Source organism: Lutra lutra, chromosome 18 (assembly GCF_902655055.1).
Source record: "Lutra lutra chromosome 18, mLutLut1.2, whole genome shotgun sequence".
Lineage (NCBI taxonomy): Eukaryota > Metazoa > Chordata > Mammalia > Carnivora > Mustelidae > Lutra > Lutra lutra.
The window spans coordinates 32,761,152-32,783,308 of record NC_062295.1 but is presented as its reverse complement, the minus strand read 5'-3'; the positions used below and the strand labels follow the sequence as shown (position 1 = coordinate 32,783,308).

At 51.5% G+C, this 22,157-nt stretch overlaps 1 protein-coding gene across 1 annotated transcript in view; it reads left to right on the top strand.

The window, feature by feature from the left end:
* The window catches only part of LOC125090452 (mucin-3B-like), a 39,295-nt gene that overhangs the window by 10,810 nt on the left and 6,328 nt on the right, over positions 1-22,157 (top strand). The window contains 13 exon segments of the mRNA XM_047713124.1: positions 9,800-9,973; positions 12,272-12,504; positions 13,171-13,664; positions 13,666-13,832; positions 13,834-14,231; positions 14,302-14,533; positions 14,860-14,971; positions 15,085-15,164; positions 15,743-15,882; positions 16,298-16,363; positions 16,727-16,766; positions 16,768-16,878; positions 17,106-17,466. Coding sequence (XP_047569080.1) covers positions 9,800-9,973; positions 12,272-12,504; positions 13,171-13,664; positions 13,666-13,832; positions 13,834-14,231; positions 14,302-14,533; positions 14,860-14,971; positions 15,085-15,164; positions 15,743-15,882; positions 16,298-16,363; positions 16,727-16,766; positions 16,768-16,878; positions 17,106-17,289 — 2,431 coding nt within the window. The 3' untranslated portion in view covers positions 17,290-17,466.

The window sequence follows — 22,157 nt, the reverse complement described above, 5'->3', positions numbered from 1 at the left end:
AAAAGGTGAATCGTACGTTAATTTCTTCTTGTTTTATTTTTTCTTTTTTTAAAAAAAGATTTTATTTATTTATTTGACAGAGATCACAAGTAGGCAGAGAGGCAGGCAGAGAGAGAGCAGGAAGCAGGCTCCCCGGGGAGCAGAGAGCCTGATGTGAGTCTCCATCCTAGGACCCTGGGATCATGACCCAAGCCGAAGGCAGAGGCTTAACCCACTGAGCCACACAGGCGCCCCTTCTTTTATTTTTTAAGATCTTATTTTTAAGGGGCACCTGGGTGGTTGAGTTGGTTAAGCAACTGCCTTTGGCTCAGGTCATGATCTTGGAGTCCTGGGATCCAGTCCTGCATTGGGCTCCCTGCTCATTGGGGAGCCTGCTTCTCCCTCTTCCACTCTCTCTGCTTGTGCTTGCTCTCTCTCTGTTAAATAAATAAATAAAATCTTTAAAAAAAATCTTATTTTTAAGTAGTCTCTATACCCAGTGTTGGGGATTGGACCCACAACCCCAAGATCAAGAGTTACATGCTCTAGGGACTGAGCCAGCCAGGTGCCTCCATCAGTTTCTTAAACAAACAATGCTAGGAGAAAACATGAGCTTTACAGAAGTAACTTTTCTAACTAAACCCAAGCCGACTTAGGAAGCAGCAAGACTGTAATTCATAGGGAGTAAAAACTGAGTGGCTGTTTATGGTCTCGGCAAAGGGTTCAGCTCATTAGCTTGGTTAAGAGCTTCAGTCATTGTTTGGGTGAGTGTTTACAATGCAGTATTCTGTTGACACTAATGGCACCCTCTGTACTTGCAGAAAACAACCGCTGTTCCTGGGCTGACGGTGGTGGGTAGGCTTGTGTTAACAGAACTTCCCAATACATCAGACTCTAGAAAGAAAACTAGATCAGAGAGAAATAATGTCAGAGAATGGTAAGTTTCAGTTTCCCAGATTTGATATCACTTTGTTGAGCCATCAGAAAAATCCTGATGTGACTTCCTTATGCTCGATCTTTAGAAATCAATTCTCTGAGAAATGTTTGCACAAGCTTTCCTTGAAAAAATTTTTAAAGATTTTGTTTATTTATTTGACAGGCAGAGATCACAAGTAGGCAGAGAGGCAGGCAGAGAGAGAGAGGAGGAAGCAGGCTCCCTGCCAAGCAGAGAGCCCGATGGGGGGCTCGATCCCAGGACCCTGGGATCATGACCCGAGCCGAAGGCAGAGGCTTTAACCCACTAAGCCACCCAGGCACCCTTCCTTGAATTTATATATATATATATATATATATATATGTATATATATATATATATATATATACACACACACACATATACATATATATTTTAAAGATTTTATTTATTTATTTGACAGAGACAGAGATCACAAGTAGACAGAGAGGCAGGTGGGGCGGGGGTGGGGGGAGGAGCAGACTCCCTGCTGAGCAGAGAACCCAATGCAGGGCTGGATCCCAGGACCCTGAGATCATGACCTGAGCCGAAGGCAGAGGCTTAACCCACTGAGTCACCCAGGCACCCTGAGTTGTTGTTGTTGCTGTTTTTTTTTTAAATCCTATCGTAACTTTCATTTCTCTAACTTAAGGTGAGCATTTCTCCTAAGGGGATAAATCCCATGCTTAAGTTTATTACGATCTTTGTCCTCCTTAGGATAAGAAACAACACCTTATTAAGTCATATTATGAGTATAAGCTGGCTCTAGCTCTCTCCCTCCCTCCCCCTACTTTCTTTTCTCAAGCCAAGTGTTTGCTTTAAATCATACAGCCTGTGATGAATTTACAGAAACTAGATTATGGCAAGGGTGATCAAGTAAAATTGCCAATAAGAAAGTTAAAAACAGAACTGAAATGCCACTTTGTGATCTTAGTTTGCTGAGTAGCGTGGGCTAAATCACTTGATTTTATTCTAGGACTCACTCTGCATGCATAAAACAAACAAGGAGAGAGAGAGAGAGAGCGAGCGAGCGCGCGAGAGCATGGGATTCATGGGAAAATTTCACGTGGAATAAATTTCACATGGAAACAGAAGTTTCGAAAAATATATTGAAAAACATTTGCCCATCACATCCCTGTATCATAAACACATTACAGATATGCAGTTGACTGCCGAGTACATGAAAAGATGCTCAGTGTCATTCATCTTCAGGGAAATGCAAAACAAAACCACGAGGAGGACTCACCTCGCACCTGTTAGAACGGCTGTCCTCAAAAAGACAAGAAGTAACAAGGGTTGGCAAGGAGGTGGGGGAAGAGGGAACCTTGTGCACTGTTGGTGGGAATGCAAATTGGTATAGTCACTAAGGAAGCAGTATGGAGGTTCCTCAAAAAATTAAAAATAGAACTGACCGATGATCCAGCAATCCCACTTCTGGAGATTTATCAGAGGAAGCAGTAAATACCAACTTGAAAAGGTACCTGCACTCCATGTTCACTGCAGCAGTGTTTACAGTAACCAAGACATGGAAACCACCTGTGTCCATTAATGGATAAGGAAAGTCACACACACACACACACACACACACACACACACACACACACGATTAAAGAATAATAATAAAAGAATAAAAATGAGGGCCACCTGGGTGGCTCAGTGGGTTAAGCCTCTGCCTTCAGCTCAGGTCATGATCTCAGGGTCCTGGGATCCAGCCCTGCATCGGACTCTCTGCTCAGTGGGGAGCCTGCTTCCTTCTCTCTTTCTGCCTGCTTCTCTGCCTACTTGTGATCTCTCTCTCTCTGTCAAATAAATAAATAAAATCTTAAAAAAAAGAATAAGAATGAAAGAATAATATAAGAATAAAAGAAAAAAAGAATAAAAGAATAATAAAATAATAAAAGAACATGATAAAGAATAATAATAAAAGAATAAAAGAAAAGAATAAAAGAAAAGTAAAGGTACACCCATGTACCGACTGTCCAGCTCAGGAAATTGAACAGTACATCCTTTAAGAACTCCCTACATGATTCTCACTGATTGCATATGCCTCTTTCCTCCATGATAACTTCCTGAATTTTTAATTAATGATTACTTTTTAAAAAAATTTTTACTTATTTATTTGACAGAGAGAGAGAGAGAGCAAGAGGGAGAGCCCAAGCAGGGGGAGTGGGAGAGGGAGAAGCAGGCTCCCTGCCGACCAGGGAGCCTGATGTGGGGCTCCATCCCAGGACTCTGGGATCATGGCCTGAGCTGATGGCAGATGCTTAACCGACTGAACCACCCAGGCGCCCCTATTAATGCTTACTTTTATATTCTTCAGAGCATTTCTATACATGTATGAACTCCTAATCAAAATATTGTTTAGATTAGCCTTTCGGAGTCAAACTGTATGTATTTTTCTGTGAATTGATTGTTATCCTCAATATTACCCTATTTCAAGATGTGGAAGATCCTTTTCTGCCAGCTCCCACCAGTACTAAAATTCTTTCCATTGCTGCCTTATCTCTTCTGCTAAGTGCCCGGAAATGCCGCCAGATGCTAACGTCCTTGCTTCTCATACTACTTCCTGTGTCAGCACAGGACCCTGTGTTAAGAGTGCCTCCTTCCCATTGATAGTATTCGCTTCCTGTGCATCTGTGAGCACTTTGTCTGATCTCCTCTGTTCTGGGAGGACCCTCCCTCTCCCCACTTTTCAAACATAACTGCAGTGTTTAGTTTCTCCCTTATAGGACTTCCCTCTCCTTCACTATGGGTGGTTCTCCCATAATCTTGATCACTGGGTTGAGCCCACCAGCACCCGTAATTTTATCATCTCCATTAGCAGAGCTCTGAGAAGCCCACAAAGACCTATGGGGGGTCAGGGGGACGCCTGGGTGGCTCAGTCAGTTAAGCATCTGCCTTTGGCTCAGGTCATGATCTTGGGGTCCTGGGATGGAGCCCCGTGTTGGGCTCCCTGCTCAGCCAGGATCCTACTTCTTGCTCTCCCACTGACCCTTCCCCGACTTGTTCTCTCTCTCTCTCTCTCTCACTAGCACTCGTTCTATCTCTCTCAAATAAATAAAATCTTAAAAAAAAAAGAAAAGATTGCCAGGGGTTTGATGTGTCACTGATGGCTCTTTTTTAAAATTTTTGAATTTTTAAAATTTAAAGGACAGAGGTGGGGGGAGGGACAGAGGGAGAGGGAGAGAGAAAGAGAGAATCTTAAGCAGGCTCCGCGCCCAGCGTGGAGCCTGAAGCAGGGCTCAGTCTCAGGACCCTGAGATCATAAAGTGAGCCAAAATCAAGAGTTAGATGCTTAACTGACTGAGCCACCTGGCGCCCCACTGATGGCTCCTGATTAACATAAACCATAGCTACTGCTAGGATCCTAGCCATGGTAGGTTGTGTTATTGTTCAACATGTTTGTTTTCCCTCCCTGGGGTGGATTGTATTTCCCCAAGCTGCTGATAGCAGGCTTGGCGCCAGACGTGTGGTTCCTCTCCCTGATGGAGGATTTTACATTCTTGTCCTTCAAACTCAGGGCACCCAAGCGACTTGCTTTAGGGTGGAAGGTATGCAACATCATGTCTGGAAAGAAGCTCTAAGAGGCAGCTCATGGTTTTGCCATCTGTCCTTTCCCACCACTGTGAGGCTGGCAGTGTCTCATACAGGGGCTGCTCCATCAGCCTGGGTCCCTGAATGAACAGCACAGATGTTGGGATGGGCAGGTAGATGAGTGGGGAAAAAAGGTCTGCTGTGGCAAGCCACCGAGTCTTAAAGATTGTTCAGTTCAGCATTGCCTGATCTCTCCTCATTAATAGGACAACCATCACTGGCTCCCACTTGTCGTAAAACCAAGAATCACGTTTTTATCTGCCATCATGCAAGTTGATGTCCCCTCCCCCCCGCCAACTTATCATGACTTCAGAGACAACTCTAGTCAGCACCTTTACTCCTACTACCTGACACCATCCATGATAATTGCTACCACAATTCAGATTATGACACAGTGGAGGGGATGGTGAGCACGCTTGTCCTAACCTTTCCAGCAAACTTGACTCACTCATGAGCAGCAAAGGGGTGACCTGCCTTTGGTCTTATCTTTACACTTTGTCCTTAAACCTTGGCTTTTGAAGGACAGTCCCAGCCTGTATTTTCCTGGGTTGATGTTTTCCCCCAAGTACCTGTGACAATAGTGGACTCTTGGAGAGAGACCAGTAGCCCTCACTGTCCTTCTATGAACTACACTTTAATGTCACTTGGCCTGGGGGGTGAGGTGTGGGTGGTGGGAAGGGGTCAAATGGTGGGTGTCACTGATGATGGGCCTCACCTCACCATCCTCAGCCCCTAGTCTCCCCACTCCACAGCAGACTTCTTGTTCATCTCAAACTCTGCCTGGGACTATATTCATTTCTGGAGCCATCTCTGGGTCTCGAGTATAGGTTTCCCAGCTCCAGTGTCGCACAGTGGTACAGGGGGCTAAGGTGCTTGCTGCTGTGTTTCTTCCTTTCCAGCTTTCTCATGCAGGCTGGAGGCTGGCATGGGGATGAGGCTTCCTCCCAAAGCAGCAAGAGGACTCTGGCTGTTTTAGATTGACCATCTCCTCTGTTAGTCAGGTGGGGTTCTGCTAGCTCAGGGAGAAAGTGGCCACGCCCCAGCTCAGGGTGCACCATTGTCATCTTCCCCTCCCCTTCTGGGCAGGCATTCAAATGACTAATACCTGCCACCAAATGATAACTGAGTGCCATGGGAGAGATGTCAGCAGTAAATACCAGGACATTTTAAGAGTGGGAGAGGTCACTTAGTGATCACGTATGGCTTCCTGTAGGAGGAAAGAAGCAAAGCCATTAAGAATGGGTAGGATTGGGGCGCCTGGGTGGCTCAGTGGGCTAAGCCTCTGCCTTCGGCTCAGGTCACAATCTCATGATCTCAGGGTCCTGGGATCAAGCCCCGCATTGGGCTCTCTGCTCAGCAGGGAGCCTGCTTCCTCCTCTCTCTCTGCCTGCCTCTCTGCCTATTTGTGATCTCTGTGTCAAATAAATAAATAAAAATCTTTAAAAAATAAAAAAGAATGGGTAGGGTTTTTACAGGTTGAGAGAAAGAGAATGGGAGGAAGACAGGGCCGTCCTAGCGTGGGAAACAGTTCAGAAGACCAAGACCAGACCAAGACCAAGACCAAACCAAGACCAGAAGGTAGGAGAAGCCTACTGGGTGCAGTAGAAACAAGTTTGTGCAGGAGAGGGAGAAGAAATTGAAAGGGGGGGATGGGGAGGAATCAGGGAACCTGATGTTGGATTGGGATCCGTCTCCCCAGGAGCCTGGTGACCCCTTAGAACAGGGGTCCATTCTCGTCTGTATCTTTGGCATGGTAACTGGCTTTTCATGCTTTGTTTCCAGAATCTTGGCCAACACTGGTGCTTGACCACATAGCTCTAGCCCCAAGGAGATTCTTCTGAAAAACAAGAACAAATCTTTCCAAAAACAAACTCTTTACTATTTTGCAACTGGTCAAAGTGGAGGATCCCAGAGATGTGTTCCCCCACGAGATGTGAGAGGCACAGAGTCTCAGGGAGCTCCCAGAGGGCCTGGCATAGGCGATTTTGCCAACTGCCTTTCCACTTTGCAGCCCCCCTCCCCGAAACCTCCTGAGTCTTGGGCCTCCCAGGAAGAGGAGAATTTATGGGGTTCCCCTCTCAAAGACTCCAAGGCCTTAGGGATTGTCATATCTAATTTTAGATTCATAATTTTGTATTCTTTTCTATAAAGAGAAACCCCCAGTTGTGGCGAGTGGCACTTTGACTTCTGCCTTCAAATATTCCCCCCTGGACTCTAGTCCTTCCCACATCTACCTCTGCCTCCAAGCTCTCTGGGCCCCCTGCACGCTTCAGTTCACCTGCAACAGAAACACCACCCAATGTGTCTACGTGGGCTGGAGCTGCTGTCTCCTTCTGGACTGAAGTCACATATGAAATCCATTTCTTGGCTGAATGGGGCTTCCATGGTAGACGCCACTTTCTGGGGCAGCAGCCCACAGTACCCCATGTGTATGTTCACATTCCTGGGCAGCCAGCCTCACCATCCACTTTTCTTCAATCTTTTTTCCCAGTCTTTCTTCCCATTTGACCGATTTAATAATCCATGGTCCTGTCTTCAAGTTTGTTGGTTCTTTCTTCGGCCTGCTCAGGTATGCCTTTGAATCCCTCTAATGGATTTCTCATTTCAGTTGTTGTGCTTTACAGGTCTTTCTCTTAGATTTCTTTTTCGTTTTCCCATTTCTTTACTGATATTTTTCATTTTGCTCATGCATCATTTTTTTACTCTCTCCATAGCTTCCTTTTGTTCTTTGAATATCCTTAAGCCAGTTGTTTTAAAATCTTTGTCCAGTATATCTTCTATTAGGTCTTCTTCAGGGATGTTTCTATTTAATTCTTTTTTCTTTGAATGGACTCTAGTTTCCTGTTCCTTCGTATGCCTTGTGTGGTTGTTGTTTGTTTGTTTGTTGTTGTTGTTGTTTTATTTGTTGTTGTTGTTTTTTTGACACAGAACATTTGAGTCTAATAATGTGGTAACTCTGGAACTCAGATTCTCCTCCTTCCCCACAATTTTCAGTTATTGTTTTTGTTGGCTATTGTAGGGTGTCTCTGTGCTGAATATGGGCACAAGGTGTAAACTAAGGTCTTCTTAGTTTTGTTCTAATCCTTTCCCTGAGCATGCTTTGTCACTTTCCAAAATTTCCCACATATATAGTCATGTTCGAATGTCCTAGTCTTTAAATTGCAACTCTCAAAGGGGGAAAAGTAAACACTGAAGGGGAGGAAAAAGGAGCTCAGCCTTTTAAATCTCCTGGAATTCATTTCAAATGGAGGGGGAACGGCTTGTAAGAACGGCTCTTTGCCTCTTTGTTTGAACCTTTGTGATCAGAAACTATAACCAGGGATCGAAGTATGTTACATCAGATAGATTTTGCTAGAGCAGTTGCAGTTATAGTCTAGGTGGGGAGCTGGATTCCTGGTTCCTCCTCCACTATCTCTCCAGAATCTTCCTCCTCCTCCACTTCCCCCTCCTCCTTCTCTTCCTTCTCCTCCTCCTCCTCAAGGATTTATTTATTTATTTATTTATTTATTCATTCATTTATTTTAGACAGGACAGAGCATGGGTGGGAGGGAGAGGGAGAGAGAGAAAATCTTAAGCAGACTCCCTACTGAGTGGCACCAGATTCGGGGCTTGATCCTGGGACCACAAGATCACGACCTGAGTAAAAATCAAGTTGGAGGCTTAACCAAATGAGCCACCCAGCTGCCCCCAGAATCCTCTTCTCAATTACGTTTACATTAGCTTCAAAAGTTGTCAAGGATAAACAAAGTCATACCCTAGTTAATTGTTAAGGACACATTTTAATCAGTAACATACTGTTGCAACAGGTAAGAGTCCAGCACGAACTGAACTCTGGTTTTCACAGAGGTCACTGGGTGATTTAAGGGAGAGCGAGGGAGAGGGGTAGAAGGGAGTGGGGCTCAGGGGACTGGGGGAGTGAACAGTTACAGGAAGGGGAGGGGATGTGGTCCATGTGAAACCCATCTGGGTTTGCTAACGGGTGCTTATCAAAGTTGGGCTTCTGCCCTTCCCCAAAGGCTGGGAGACAGAAGCTCTATCTTTGGGTGTTCACTGGGACAGATAGTAAATCCTTTCGGTGGCCTTGAGTTCTCTCAGGCAGGCACTTTAAGGGAGGCTGGGGTCAACCTGGGGTGGGGCCTTGAGCTGTGAGAACTGTGTTAGTGATTGTTCAAGTCTTTATAGACCACAGATGAAGGTTAGTTGGGAAGAGGGCTCAGGGCAGCCTGGTGGGAGTTCAGTCAAGGAGAGAATCTTTGTCAAAGTAAAAAGGAAAAACTACAGATAGAGCTAATGTTCCCTGATTATCATTCTGAACCCTAGCTCCTTCTTATTTCTCTGAATTAATCTTACCCTTGTTACTGGTGTAGGTGAGCTGTTTTGTTTTTTTTTCCCTTCAAATTTTGAATGCACTTACCTGTGTGTTTATGTCTGTGTGTGTATTCATAGGAACACACAGGAAATACATACGTGTATATTTTAACAAAACTGTGTCTATTGGTTTCACTGAATAAGCCATTCTGAGAGTCTTTCCTTTATGGTACTCTTTTTTTTTTTTTTAATTTTATTTATTTATTTTGACACAGAGAGAGATCACAAGTAGGCAGAGAGGCAGGCAGAGAGAGAGGAGAAAGCAGGCTCCCTGCTGAGCAGAGAGCCCGACGACGCGGGGCTCGATCCCAGGACCCCGAAATCATGACCTGAGCCGAAGGCAGAGGCTTAACCCACTGAGCCACCCAGGCACCCCTCAAAACATCCTTTTGTTTGATTACTTCCACTGGCAGTCTGTATTAACTTTTCTGGGACGTGGCCCACAGCCTCAGATATGAAAATGACCTCGGATTGAATTTTGCATTGCTCCCATGGCTTTGATTATGGGGTCTCAGCCCAAGTCATGCTAAAGGGAAGATGGAGGGAAGAGCAAGGGGGCAGAGGGCGTGAGGAGAACAAATTTTCAGCTCCCTCTCCTGGAGCTAGGACTGAAACTAAGGAGAGGCTGTGAGAGCCAGCCCCAGACTCCAGTAGCATAGTCGCTGTCCAGTTTTGCTGGTTCTTGGTGGGGGGCAGGAGAGGGGAAAGGCAGGGTTCTAGGCAGGATCCCCCTCCTCTGAGCAGGCCACCAGCAGCTCTCCCTGACACCTCCTGGGCTAGTCCTTCCTTCTTGGTGTCCTTCCCACAGCAGTGGAGTCAGCAGTGGAGTCTCCTACCTGGAGAAGGGGGGGAGAGTAGTACAGTAGGCGGTGCAAAGGTGGACCTGTGCATAGCCCCCTCGTCTAGCGGGGCAGAGAGCCACACCTTGCAGTTCCGGCTGGGTGCTGCTGTGTACACGGCGGCTGCCTCCTGTAGCTGTCCCCAGTGTTGGCGCCTGCTGTACCCGCTGCCCGAGGCCCATGAGGCTGCCCAGGGTCCTCGGCTTCCTCTGGATGCTCTGGGCCTCCACGGGGGCCAGAGGTGAGGGGGCTGGTGGGAAAAGGGCTGCAGAGATCCTCCTGATGTTCTAGGGCAGGGGTGTGTGGGGAAGTGGCTCTGAGGCCTCAGGGGAGACAGAGGAGGGATTCCTCAGAGCTTTCGGTGTGGGAGGCATTAAGGAGAAAGGAAGCTGGATTCATCTGGTGCTGTTCTCCCCCCAGGACCAAGCAGGTTGCAAGGGTTGGTGCGTGCATTGGGAGGGTGGGCATAACCTCTCTCCAGAGGAGCGTTCTTCCCTTTGATTTGGTGTTCTGAGCCCTCACTTCTCTTCTGTCCCTCCCCCCATCAGCCACGGTGCTCTGGTCCACTCTGGACTCTTCCTTTACTTCCCGGGGCGCTCTCTCCACCACAGCTCCACTTCTGCCCCTGGGGTTCTCTCCTCCTTCTGGGGCATCTCTGCCTTTGGTCCCAGTTCCCTCCTACAGCTCTGCCTCTACCTCTCCCTGCCCCCACCCAGCCCATGTTTCTGGGCACAGTTTTCATTGGCAAGGCCGGGCTGGGAGATCCTGATGGCTCCCAAAGGTTGGGAGCATGGGTTCAGGGCTTTCTTTTTCCTTTCCCTTTGGAATTCCACAGTTCCCCCATATTTCCCTTCCCTCTTTCTCCTACTGTCTGTTCCTGACCCCCAATCCTACACCTTCCCAACCTAGAGGCCTGTGGACCACCCTCACTTACCTCCAGGGCCACCTCCCGGCTCTAAGGGCTCCAACCCAGGAATCTTCATAATCCCTTCTTCCCACCTCCCTGACACACCCAGCTAGGCTGGGACATGAAATCCCAGCTCTCAGAACAAAGATGTTCTGGGTCCAAGGTGAGGAGGAGTCCAATGGTGAGTGCGCAGGGGGTCTGGGCCCTTCCTGCTTTCAAAGGCCGTGGCTGCAGGAGTCTCTCTGCCACCCCAGCATGATGAGATCTCTGACCCTCACTCTTAGGGAGGGATTCAGGCTTGTAAACTAATTACCCTAGTGGGCAAAACAGAATGGGAGATAGAAAATATGTCTGTTTTTGTTAACACTCACTGCTAAACCTTAAGGTCTTTGGAACTCATGCCTACTTTTTTTTTTTTTTAAGATTTTATTTATTAATTTGACAGAGAGAGAGCGAGCACATAAGCAGGGGGAGCAGCAGAGGGAGAGGGAGAAGCAGGCTCTCTGTTGAGCAGGGAGCCCGATGCGGGGCTCAATCCCAGGACCCTGGGAGCATGACCTGAGCTGAAGGCAGACACTTAACTGACTGAGCCACCTGGGCACCCCTCATGCCTACCTTCTGAGTTATCCCTTTCTGGAAGTTTCCTTTTCTGTCCTGTCCCTCAGCCTGTCAGTGTGGGCCTCTCTCCCTGTCTCAATAGAGTCTGAGCCCCAATCTCTGGTTTTCCCTTTTCTGTTCTCTACGCAGCTTTCCTCTCTCTGATCCAATGGCTCCAGTGTCCATGATGTGCTCCCCACCCAACCCCGCCAAGCCCAGGCTTGGCTGGGCTCTTTCAGAAGAGGAGAGTCAGCCCAGACAGCAGTGTGGCATAGGGAGAAAGGCAGAGGAGAGCCAAAGGGTGGGCATCCGGGGCAGGAGGTGGGGAAGAAGAAGGAGCAGGGTAAGGGAAACATGCATGTGTGGAGAAAGGGGCGAGGTGGGAGGGCCCTCGGCTGAACCTGCAGGCTTGGCATAGCCATCCCGAGGGCTGGAAGGTCCCCGCTCAGAAGGGGGGGCCAAGGAATGTGAGCATCCCCTTGAGACCCTGAAAGGCCCTCTCCCCAAACTGCCTTGGATGGAGGGATAAGCAGTGGAACATCCTACCTTGTGTGATACTATCTGGAAAGCGGGGCAGGGGATAACCCACGTGGTGTTTATGGTGTCAAGGTGATCTGCAAATGAATCCCGCTCCAAAGGTGAGGCAAGGTGGCCACTGAGCAGCCCCAGCAGGGCCCCTCCAGCTCCCAACAGTAGGGAGCACACACTCCCAGCTCCCCCCACCTCTCCCCACTTTAAACCTATTTCTGAGCCGTTGCTCAAAACTACAGTCAAGTCCAACACCTCAATGATCCCAATGGCCAAGCTTGTCCTCAAGGTCAAAACCACCCCACCCACCCTCATTGTCTACATGAGCACCACAAAGGGCATCAACCGCCCCCCCCAGCCTTAACATCACTACCACTTAGCCCACCCCCTGCACGACCCTGACCACCACGGAGAGACTCACCTCAGCCATGACCTCCCCTCCTGCTACCACCAGCACACTGGGGGAAAACTCCCCCAACCATGGCCCTCCTCTCTTCTCTGTCTCAGCCCCACACACAACCTCCATACCCCGACATCCTCTACAACTGGTATCACAGAAAGGCCTCGCCTGACCCCAGCAAGCAGTCACACACCCAGGTCTCTTAGCCCAGTAATCACTTCCGCCTCGATTACCCCTTCTCTAACTGCCCCGAACATCTCAGCAACCGTAACCAATAACAACTCTTCGCCCATCACCAATTTCTCGATCACAACCACAGCTTCGTTTCCTCCCACCGCCCGTACATTCAAAACAGCAACCGCCCCCACTCACGATCCCACATCAACAAATACGTTAACAACACCTACAACACGAAGTACATCTGCTCCTACCGAAGCCACGGCCACGCTCAGTGCACCAACAATTACTTTGAAAACAATGAGTTCGATGAAAACAAAGCTTATTCTGGGGAGTGACAGCCCTAGAGAAACTCTCACAGCAGGAATTACTTCCATTTCTCCAACCCCATCATCCATCACTCCAACAAACACAATGGTTTCCGCCACATCTGCTGCCTCCGAAACCACTCTGGAACCCACCACCACTAATATTTACACAACTTTCACAGCCACAGAACCACACTCCTCCACGGCAGCTGCTACCTGCCCAGGCAAGATGGCCATCACCCCTTCTCATACCATACCCACCCCCCCCCCCCGGAAAACTACACTTATTCCTACAAAAGACATTTCCCCAGTGTCTCTTGTGACAGAGATGACTTCTCCCACAATTACATCCTTAACTATGCCCAGGAATACAGTCAATTCTCCAACACCAGCCTCTTCTCTTCCAGTTGCCACAATACCTTGACATTGGCCATGAGGATGCGTCTGTCTTCTCCATCTGCCCCAACCACAGAATCAGTCTCCACCTTGACCGCAAACCCTTTCATCCGCCTTGATTACTACACTGCTTAGTACCAATGCTGCATCCACCCCTGTGGTCACCACAGCCACAACTGACATCACCACTCCCACCAACAGTTCAATGTCTACCTCCATCACAGCCACTCTGCCCACTCCCTCTACCCCAGAAACAGCCATGACTGTGACTACAATGTTGGTAACAACACCCAACCCCACAATACCACCCAGGATTTCTCGTGTTTCTCCAACATCATCTTTCCCTAGTCTGAGTACATCTACAAATGCACTAACTACTTCTCTTGGTACTGTTCTCTCTTCTTCAATATCCACAACAATAATATCCTCTTCTCTATCCTCCACTAGTGCAAATTCAATGCTCACTACCACCCCTAACTCTCTTTCTACATCCTCACTTCTCTCTAGTGTGGAAAAGATAGGCTCTTTTGCTACTGCTTTCCATGCTCCTTTTTCATCTGAAACTGTAAGAACATTTCCAGCCACATCTTCTCTGAGGACCTTTGTTACTGAAACAACCACCACGCTGTTTTATTTCTTCTGCTGCCCCATGTCCAGAATCTGTATCCGTTACCATAGCACCTGCCTCTCCCACTACTTCATTTGCGGGAATGGGTCCAAGTAGTGAAGTTTCTTCTCTGCCCACCATCCCAATGTCAGTGTTTACTTCCACTGCTGAAATGGCCACCTCCTAGTTTCACCAGTATGACAACCGTGTTTCCTATGCATATGGACACTTCTACTGTTCTGGAAATTCATCCTACCAACAGCATAACAGATGCTCCTAGTTCTGTCAGCACTGGGACTGTCCCCAGTCGCACAGTTTTGACAAGCACTCGAAGACCCACCAGTGGAAACTGGATGGGCACCAATTCTGTAACCATCCCACATATGCCTGGATTCACTAGCCTCCCACTGACCACAAAACCAAGCAGCAGCTTTCCAACTGCGATGTTGACTTCAATCAAGTTGACTTGCTCCACCCCAGCCACGATAAAGACTCCAGACACACCAGCGGTCACCTCTCAGAGTGCTATCATCCTTACATCATCCAGGACAACTTTGACCACCACTCACTTGGACCACTGCCCCAGGTTGGGCCTCCTGCTTCCCTGTTTCCTCTTCTCTCTCCTCTGATAAATTTCTGTGTCACCAAGGGCAAGCCCTATCCTGAACTTCCTTTTTTTTTTTTTTCTTGTGCTGTGACAATGGTGGCACCTGGATGCAAGGCCTCTGCCACTTGCCCTTGGGGTTCTCTGGGCCCCACTGTGAGCTCCAGGATATCAGGTGCCAGCATGGGGGTAAATGGGATGGCCTCAAGTGCCACTGCCTTAGCACCTTCTATAGCTCCCATTGTGAGTTTGTGGTGGAACAGGTGAATCTGGGTGAGTTGCCAGGACCCTGCCTTCTGCACTTTCTCCTGGGAGATGCCACTGACTCTCCCTGGGGCCAGCCCCAGGGTTTGCCTGTCAGTACTCATGTCCTTTTGCCTGATTGCTCCATTCCTGCCTTCTCTCCCATGCTTTCCTCTACCCCATGTCATGCCTCCTTTCTATCCTAACTCCCAGGAGGTGGTTGGGATCACATGCCTTCCTGTGGTCTCCTTCCTGGTCTGGGCTGCTAGAAGCTGTATTAGCTTCTAAATCCTGCTGTAACAAATCACCATAAACTTAGCAGTTGAAATAATGCAAACGTGTTGCCTTACAGTTCTGTAGACTGGAGTCTGAAGTGGGCATGGAGGTCTCTGTTGACCAGGAGTTCTCCCCGGACCTCAATGACAACACTTCCACAACCTACAAGGATTTCAGTGACACCTTCCGAGATCAGGTGACAGGGAAAGGGAGGGAACTCAAGGGTTCTTCCCTGAAGCTGAGCTTGGGCCCCTGGGTATGCATGGGTCACAAGGTTCAGGTGAGACCCCAAGGATCTCGGCATTTCAGATGCAGAAGATTTACCAAAATGTGAAGGGGTTCAAGGATGTGGAGATCCTGTCATTGAGGAAGGAGACCCTTTTGGGGCTGTGGAGGCAGTGTTGGGGGGGGAGGGGGCACAAAGAAAAGCTGAAGAAGCCATCTTTTCCTTTTGAAATCAGATTTTCGAAAGAGAGAGGTGGAGGAAGGAGTAGGGGAACCAATCACGTCATGGGGGATTTTTTTCCCAATTATTTTCTGTGGTCATTTCTCTGTAGGAGAGATGCCACCCCTCCTTTTAAAACATGATTGGAAGGAGAGATTACATGGGACATGCAGGGAGATGCCTATGAGGGCTTGTGGGAAGCATGGTGTCTGGATGGTAGTTCCTGGCCTCCTGAGTGGGTCAGCATGAGTGAGGTAGAGAGCGCAGGAGGGCCTGGTTTGGTAATGGCTTGATGAAAGGTAAGTGCATGTCAATCATTCCTTGTCCCGCCTTCTGGGCTGTCTAAATCAGGGATGCTGGTGGCTCCTGCCAATCATGTTCCTGGAATCCCAAGTCATTGCTTCTGCCTTCCTCCCAATACCAGCGCACTTGTGGTTGGTCCTGGAGGTGCCCTCCTAAGGACTTACATGCCCCAGGCCTGAGCACCCTGTAAGACCCCCCTGACTCTCTTGAGCCCCTCAGGAATGGCAGCATTGTGGTGGACCCTCTGGAGTTGCCCTTTAGCCTCCAGCTGGAGAGCAAGCATGTGAAGGTGAAGACAGTGCTGAAGGAGAAGCTCCAGAATGTCAGCCATAACGGGGACAGCTGCCAGCATACCCGGAGTGAGCCAGAGCTGGAGGGAGGGGTCAGGGCCAGAGCTACTAGCTGTGATGGGAGCCCCTGGGCTCAGGTGCCAGCCTTGGGGTCCTTCCAGCAAATTGGGGGGGGTAGGTTTATAGCCAACTGGGTCAAGAATGGGGCTAGGGAGGGGCCTGCCAGAGGCTGGGTGCCAGGGAAGACCCCTCGACAGTTCTGCTCCAAGTTTTCAGGACAGCTGAGGACCCTTGCTCATTTGGCAGGGGGTGGGGGGAGGTGGGGATATGGGGAGGATGGGCAAAAAGAGCCTTCCCTGTGGCCCCTCCTCATCTCCCCATAGTGACAGAGCCCTCTCTGCCCCTCCCCTGGCTTCCCTGCTCTGCTCAACTGTCCCTGAGCCTTTAACCTCCCCCAGTTCCACCCGTGCCTGTGTCCCCTCAGCCCTGTGTTTTAAGCCTGACTCCACCAAGGTGAACAATAACACCAGGAAGGAGCTGACTGTGGAAGGTAAGGATGGGCAAAGGGCTGCGTGGCCCCGGGGAGGCCATGACCCTCCCACCAGGAACATCTGCCTCTTGAAATTCCCTGGAAAGGAGGAGGAGACCTTTCAGGGAGGTGAGTGATGTGGCCCCGGGCAGGGCTGCCCTTCCTGGTCTTTGTTAGGAGCTTCCCCCTGAGGACCAGCAGGGAAGGTGGGGGGAGGGTGGGGGGTCCTGGGGGTCTGTCCTCCCCTCATCTAATCCTAGGATCTACTCCACGACACCCTGCCCTTGGAAAAGGGGTTTCCGCCATTTTCGGAGCCATTATAACCAGGCCCCTGAGTAGAGTGGATGAGGTTCCTGTTTTTCTGCAACCCTTTACCCAACCCAGCCATCTGTCGCCGTGCCACTGCTAAAGGCTATGAGGATTTCTCTCTCCTTGGTGGAGGAGAACGGGCTTGGCTGGGTCGCCCAATGCACTTGGGGCGCCATCGACTGTCAGCGGGGCCAGTGCCTGGTGGAGAAGAGCCGTCCTGCTGGCGGGTGAGACTCAGCGCGCACGCAGGTGCGCCCCGCACAGCCCGCCAGGCCTCCCCGCGGGGCGCTCCCTCGCGGCCCCGCCCACCGCGGCCCACCACGGCCCACATCGGCCCACGTCGGCCCACGTCGGCCCACGTCCGTGCACGTCGACATACGTTGATGCGAGCGGACCTGGGGCGGGGGAAGGGGGGAAGGTGCGAGGGTCAGTGACTTGTGACCTCCTGCTCCAGCTGCTTCTCCACGGACACGCTCTGGCTCTCGGGCCCGCGCTGCGAGGTGGCCGTCGCTTGGAGGGCGCTGGTCGGGGGCCTGGTGGGGGACTTGGCTCAGCTGCGGCTGCTGCTGGCGTCCCTGGGCCTCGTCGTCGTCGCACGCTCCCGCTCGCCGAGAGATGGCCAAGGTGGAGGCCGATGAGCACCCTGGAGGTGCGGGGAAGGGCGGCAAAGGGGTCCCAGCTGGGGCGGCCCTGCTCTGACGGTGCGGTGCATTGCCCCGACTCAAGTCCTGCGACGACAGAAATGGTTCGAGATCTGCGATGAGGACACTATGGGGACTTTTTCAAACTTGGACTCGGAGGACGACCGTGGACAGGTGAGTCCTGCCTCCTAGGGAAGGGGGACAGGGGCTTTCCTGGGCACCATTGGGACCTGGGAAGGACCCAACGTCCTCCCTTGCCCAGGGCAGACACGTACCTCGCATACCTCGTGTGGGGAAGCTTGAGTCTCCGCTTCCGTGGGCACCTCCTGAGAAAGGCGAAGGTCCTGCGCCGGCCACTCCTGTAGGGCAGACACTGGGGCACAGGAGCCCCCATGCCAGGCCTTGCCTTCCCCAACTTTCCTGCCCTTCTGAATCTCTCTTTCCACCTGTTGTCTCCTCCCCTCCTCTTTTCCCCCTCGCTCTCTAGTCAAGGATGAATACGTCCGGGTGGCCTTGGAGAATGTGGACACCAGTGTTAGGGTGGGGAGGCAAAGGGGGATGGTAAGGAACTCTCCTGGATCCAGGTCCTGATGCTTTCTCTCCACACGCTAGGGCAAGGGGCTGGGCTAGGACCAGGAGGTGGTGACCTTCCAGCCAACCTGGGCAGGGTGGCTCTCAGTTCTCACTCCCTCTTTGACACACGCATATCCAGAGACCCAAGGTTGGCCTTGTCCTTGCTGTGAGCCCTGCCCTTCCCCCTCCAGCCTGCCCCAGACTGTGGGAAGAAACCCTCTGAACCGCATCCATCCAGGATTTGGGCAGCTCTCTCTCCTGGTTTCCTGGAGCAAACTCAGACCACCTGCCCGACCCTCATCCTTCTCCCCTGGAGTTTCACCAGTTTCAAACACCAGTTTCAACCAATTCAAATCCAGGCTCTTGCACTGTGGGAACTTGGCCAAGTCAATAACTTCTCTGAACCGTGTAAGATGAGTAGAGCATACTAGTCCCGATACCTTGTGTGGTTACTGTGAAAACCAGACACTGTCTGTCAGATCTCTGTCCCCGTGCACCTTCCTGTGTCAGCCTTTGTGCTTCTGTGGTCTCTCGCAGATCCCCGTCTCTACATCCTTTGGGGGGTCTCGGACCTCAGTCTCTGTTCTCCTGTGCTCATCCTGACACCCATTCCCCACCTGCCCCTGTGACCATCCTCCTACCTGCTCCTTATGTAACTCCTTGCTGCATCCTTGCTCCCACTATTAAATCTCTCCCCTATAAGCAGCTTCTTAAATCACTTCCCACCCCAGCACCCAGCCCCAAGTCTCCCCCAGTTTGTCCCCTCCCCCATCCTTATAATCTCAGCCCTAAATCCCTACCACCCGTCCCATCCCCTGGGCCCCAGTCTTAAATCCTCCCTCCTCCCTCCACACCCCATTCCCAGCCAGGTATTGATGTCCTCTGCCTCTCAGGCCCCCCAGCTGGTGCTTCCTAGGCTCTGGTCCCCCCATTCTTGGGTTCCATTCCTTCCTCTCCATCCCAAAGGCCCAGGCTTCCAATTTTCCGGGGCCCCAAACAGGAGCAGAAGAAGGGCTGTGGGGCGGAGAAGCTCCCTCAGCCCTTTGTCCTCATTGCCGTCTCTTCCCCCGTCTGCTACTGCCTCACCTTCCCCACCCTTCCCCACTGAGCCCCTTTCCTCTCTGGCCGCACCCCCACCCCCGCAGTAACCTCGGAGGCCAGAAGTTCCCAGCCTTCCTCCTCCAGTTCTCTGTGTGAACACAAAACATTTATTGTAGGAGACGTTGCTTCTCTTCATCTCATGGCATCTCTGCTTGGAGAACAGGGACTTCCAGAGGGTGTGTGGGAGGACCTGGGAGCACCGGTGTGTCCCAACAAGGAAGGAAGGGGTCTGTGGGAAGCCCACAGGGCCGTAACTGTCCTCTAGAGACTGGGGCCATTTTGTTACAGAGCAAGTGGTGGCAGGGAAACCTCTGGGTCAGCAGCAAGCCTGGGGGAAGGCTCTGGAAATTTGCGAGGGGCCAGCTTGAGGTAGCTGAGGTGGAAGGAAGTCTGGGAGAAAGAGGGGTTTTTCAGGAGTGGGGGTGCAGGGTCCTTCACTCAGCCCGGCCTGTGGCTGGCTGCTCCCTCCAGGACTGTCCCCCCTCCCTTCCTTGTTACCCGCTCCCTGGCATTTTCTGGGCCCCCGCCCCTTGCTAACTACCTTGCTAACTACCACCCACTTGCTAACTACCACCCACTCTCACATCTCCAGCCTCCAGTCCCCTCCCTCTTGTCCTGCTGTACCCATGGCTCTGGCTTCCATTGGAGGGACCCTGGCTGTGCGCGGTCGGCTTTAGTGGAGTTAGAGGGGAGGGTTGACAGGCTGCCCTTTGGCCAGCTCCCGGTGGTGACCACACGCATCCACCCAGCCCCATCACCGCACCCCTCACCCAAGGCACATGTCTCTGGAGTCCTTTATATAGCCGATCCCTTCCCGGGAGCTCTCATTTCTGGGTCCCTCCTGATGAGGGGAGACCCGACAGCCAGTGTCCTATCTGAAGATGCCGATGGTCCGGGTCCTGACACTGGGTGTCTGTCTCTGGGCATCTGCTACAGTGACTCAGGGTGAGTGGGACCGGGGCAGACCCTCCCTGGGGGTCCCATGTGTCCGAGCCTCAGGCAGGGCTCCTTCTTCTATTCCCCCACTCCCTTTGCAGGGGAGGGGGCTGTCAACGAGCTGGACACCTGGGCTCTGACCTCATTCTGACTTTGGGGGTGTCTGGAGATGTGTGGGTACAGGGCAAGGGGTGTGGCCTGTGGTTGTGCCGTTGATGGCCTACACCAAGCCCCTGGCCCAGGGCTGAGAGGGGCTGGTGTCCCCCAGCTCCCACTCTCCAGCCTTCTCCTTGGAGGAGCAGGGACTCTTTCCTCACCTAGATGGTGGCCTCTGCCTGCCTTCCCCCTGGAGGGACAGTCCTGAGGGCTGGATCTGCTCAGGAGGCCCGTCTTTCCACACCTCACAGGCGCACCGTATGGGCTATCAGCCCTGGCCCGGGGAGGGAAGGTCCGGGCATCCAGCAGCTTCGTTCTTGCATGGGGAGAGCTCAGAGGTGCCTGGGGAAACCTCTCTGGTTAGAAACAGCTGAAAGGCTGAGGGGGAGACACAGCCTCTTGTTGAACCTGTCACGGCCATTTCTCTGGGATGCAACCAGTTACACGCTGATTTCCTGTGGCTTCCCTCCCTCGGAGCTGACTTTCTCATCCCCAGCGCTGGAGACCAGGAAAAACCGGAGGGAAGGTATGGGCGGGACAGTCGCTGGAGTGAGGGGTGCTAGGGGAGCGAGACCAAGGTCCCGGGTAGAAGAGGGGACCCTGAGTTGAAGGCCCCATAGGGTTGTGGGGGAGGGGGTTGAGGGGGCAGGAGGGTGGGGAAGGGAGTTCTGGTGCCCTGCAGGGCGGCAGTGAGATGACCCACGCAGGGAGTTCTGAGACCCCAGTCATGAAGGCGGGCCCTCAGGTGCCACCTGAGCCCACCATCATGCCCTCACGTACCGCCTTCTCCTCTACCCAGACACGTTCAAGGCCCAGCAGCGCCGCCCGGCAGGGGCTGATGGGAAAGGGTGAGGGGCGATGGGGGAACTATGTGGACTTAGGGCATGAAGAAAGAAATTCTAGATAATTTAGCTTTAAGGTCAAATACAAAGACTAGGAAGCTGTGACCGGGTTCAGCCTTGGGGAGGTCCAGCCTGTCCCTGTCCCCAGGCAGACTCCGGACCCGTCTCTGGTCAGGCTGTCACGGGAGAGGGAAGGGGGTTGGTGATGATGAGGATGAAGGGCTCCACAGACAGCCGAGTGTTGGCACCGTGCACCTTGCTGTGAGTTAGAGATAACCACCAGTACAAGCAGACACCCCTCTTCCTAAGGTGCTTGGTATTTTTGTGAAAAAGAACACTGACACCTGTGAGCCCATTAGCATGCCAGAGTCAGAAAGCATCTATCAGGAATGGAGAGGTCAGGCAAGTAGGGCCATTCTAGAAGACTCCAGAAGGTCTGATGGTACCCAGAGGGTCCCCCACCTCCTACCCACAGAGGGCTCTGCTTTTCACAAACTCATTTCACAGCAGGTAGCTCACCCTGTGTAAGGAGATGTAGGCAGACAGGAGATTGAGGTTCAGAGAGGGTGAGTGACATACCTGCGGCCACACAGCAAATAATTAATATGACGTCCCCCTTTGACAGGAGGTTTGAACTGCCCCATCCCTGCACTGGAGGACCTCAGCCCTCTGCAATGCCCCCCACCCCCTGTTTGTATTCTGGGTCTTCGGGGAGGGGTTCAGATGAAGATTCAGGGACCCCAGGTGACATCTGTAATTTTCTTTCTAATTGGCACTCTCGTCTGGGTATTCTGTGAGGACTGATGAGGTTTTGGACAAGCAAACAGTAGGGGGAAAGAATGCCATCCTGAGGAGGTAGGAAATCACAGGCAGGGCTGCGGGGGGGGGGGGGGAGCTGACCTATAGGAATGCCCCAAAGGTCAGGGGGGCATGTAAGGGCGCGCCCCTGGGAGACCAAGGCATTAGAGCCAGGTGGAGGCTTGGAGACCCCAGACGACCTCCATGGACTGAGCAGGGGTGGATTGACCTGAGAGCCATCCTGAGAGCCCAACTGAATGAGTAAGTTTATTACTTTTCCATATAAAACAGCACTTCCTTTTAATTGCTCTAAAATTATACTGTGCAAGTTTCAAAGGTTGTCCCTTTGTCTATTGTGAACAAATCACTCTCGACTTCACCACACTCGTCTTGAGAGTGTTGCCCTGAGAGCCATCCTGGTGTGGCTCTAGCCAGGAGCCCCACTTCCCTTGATGATGG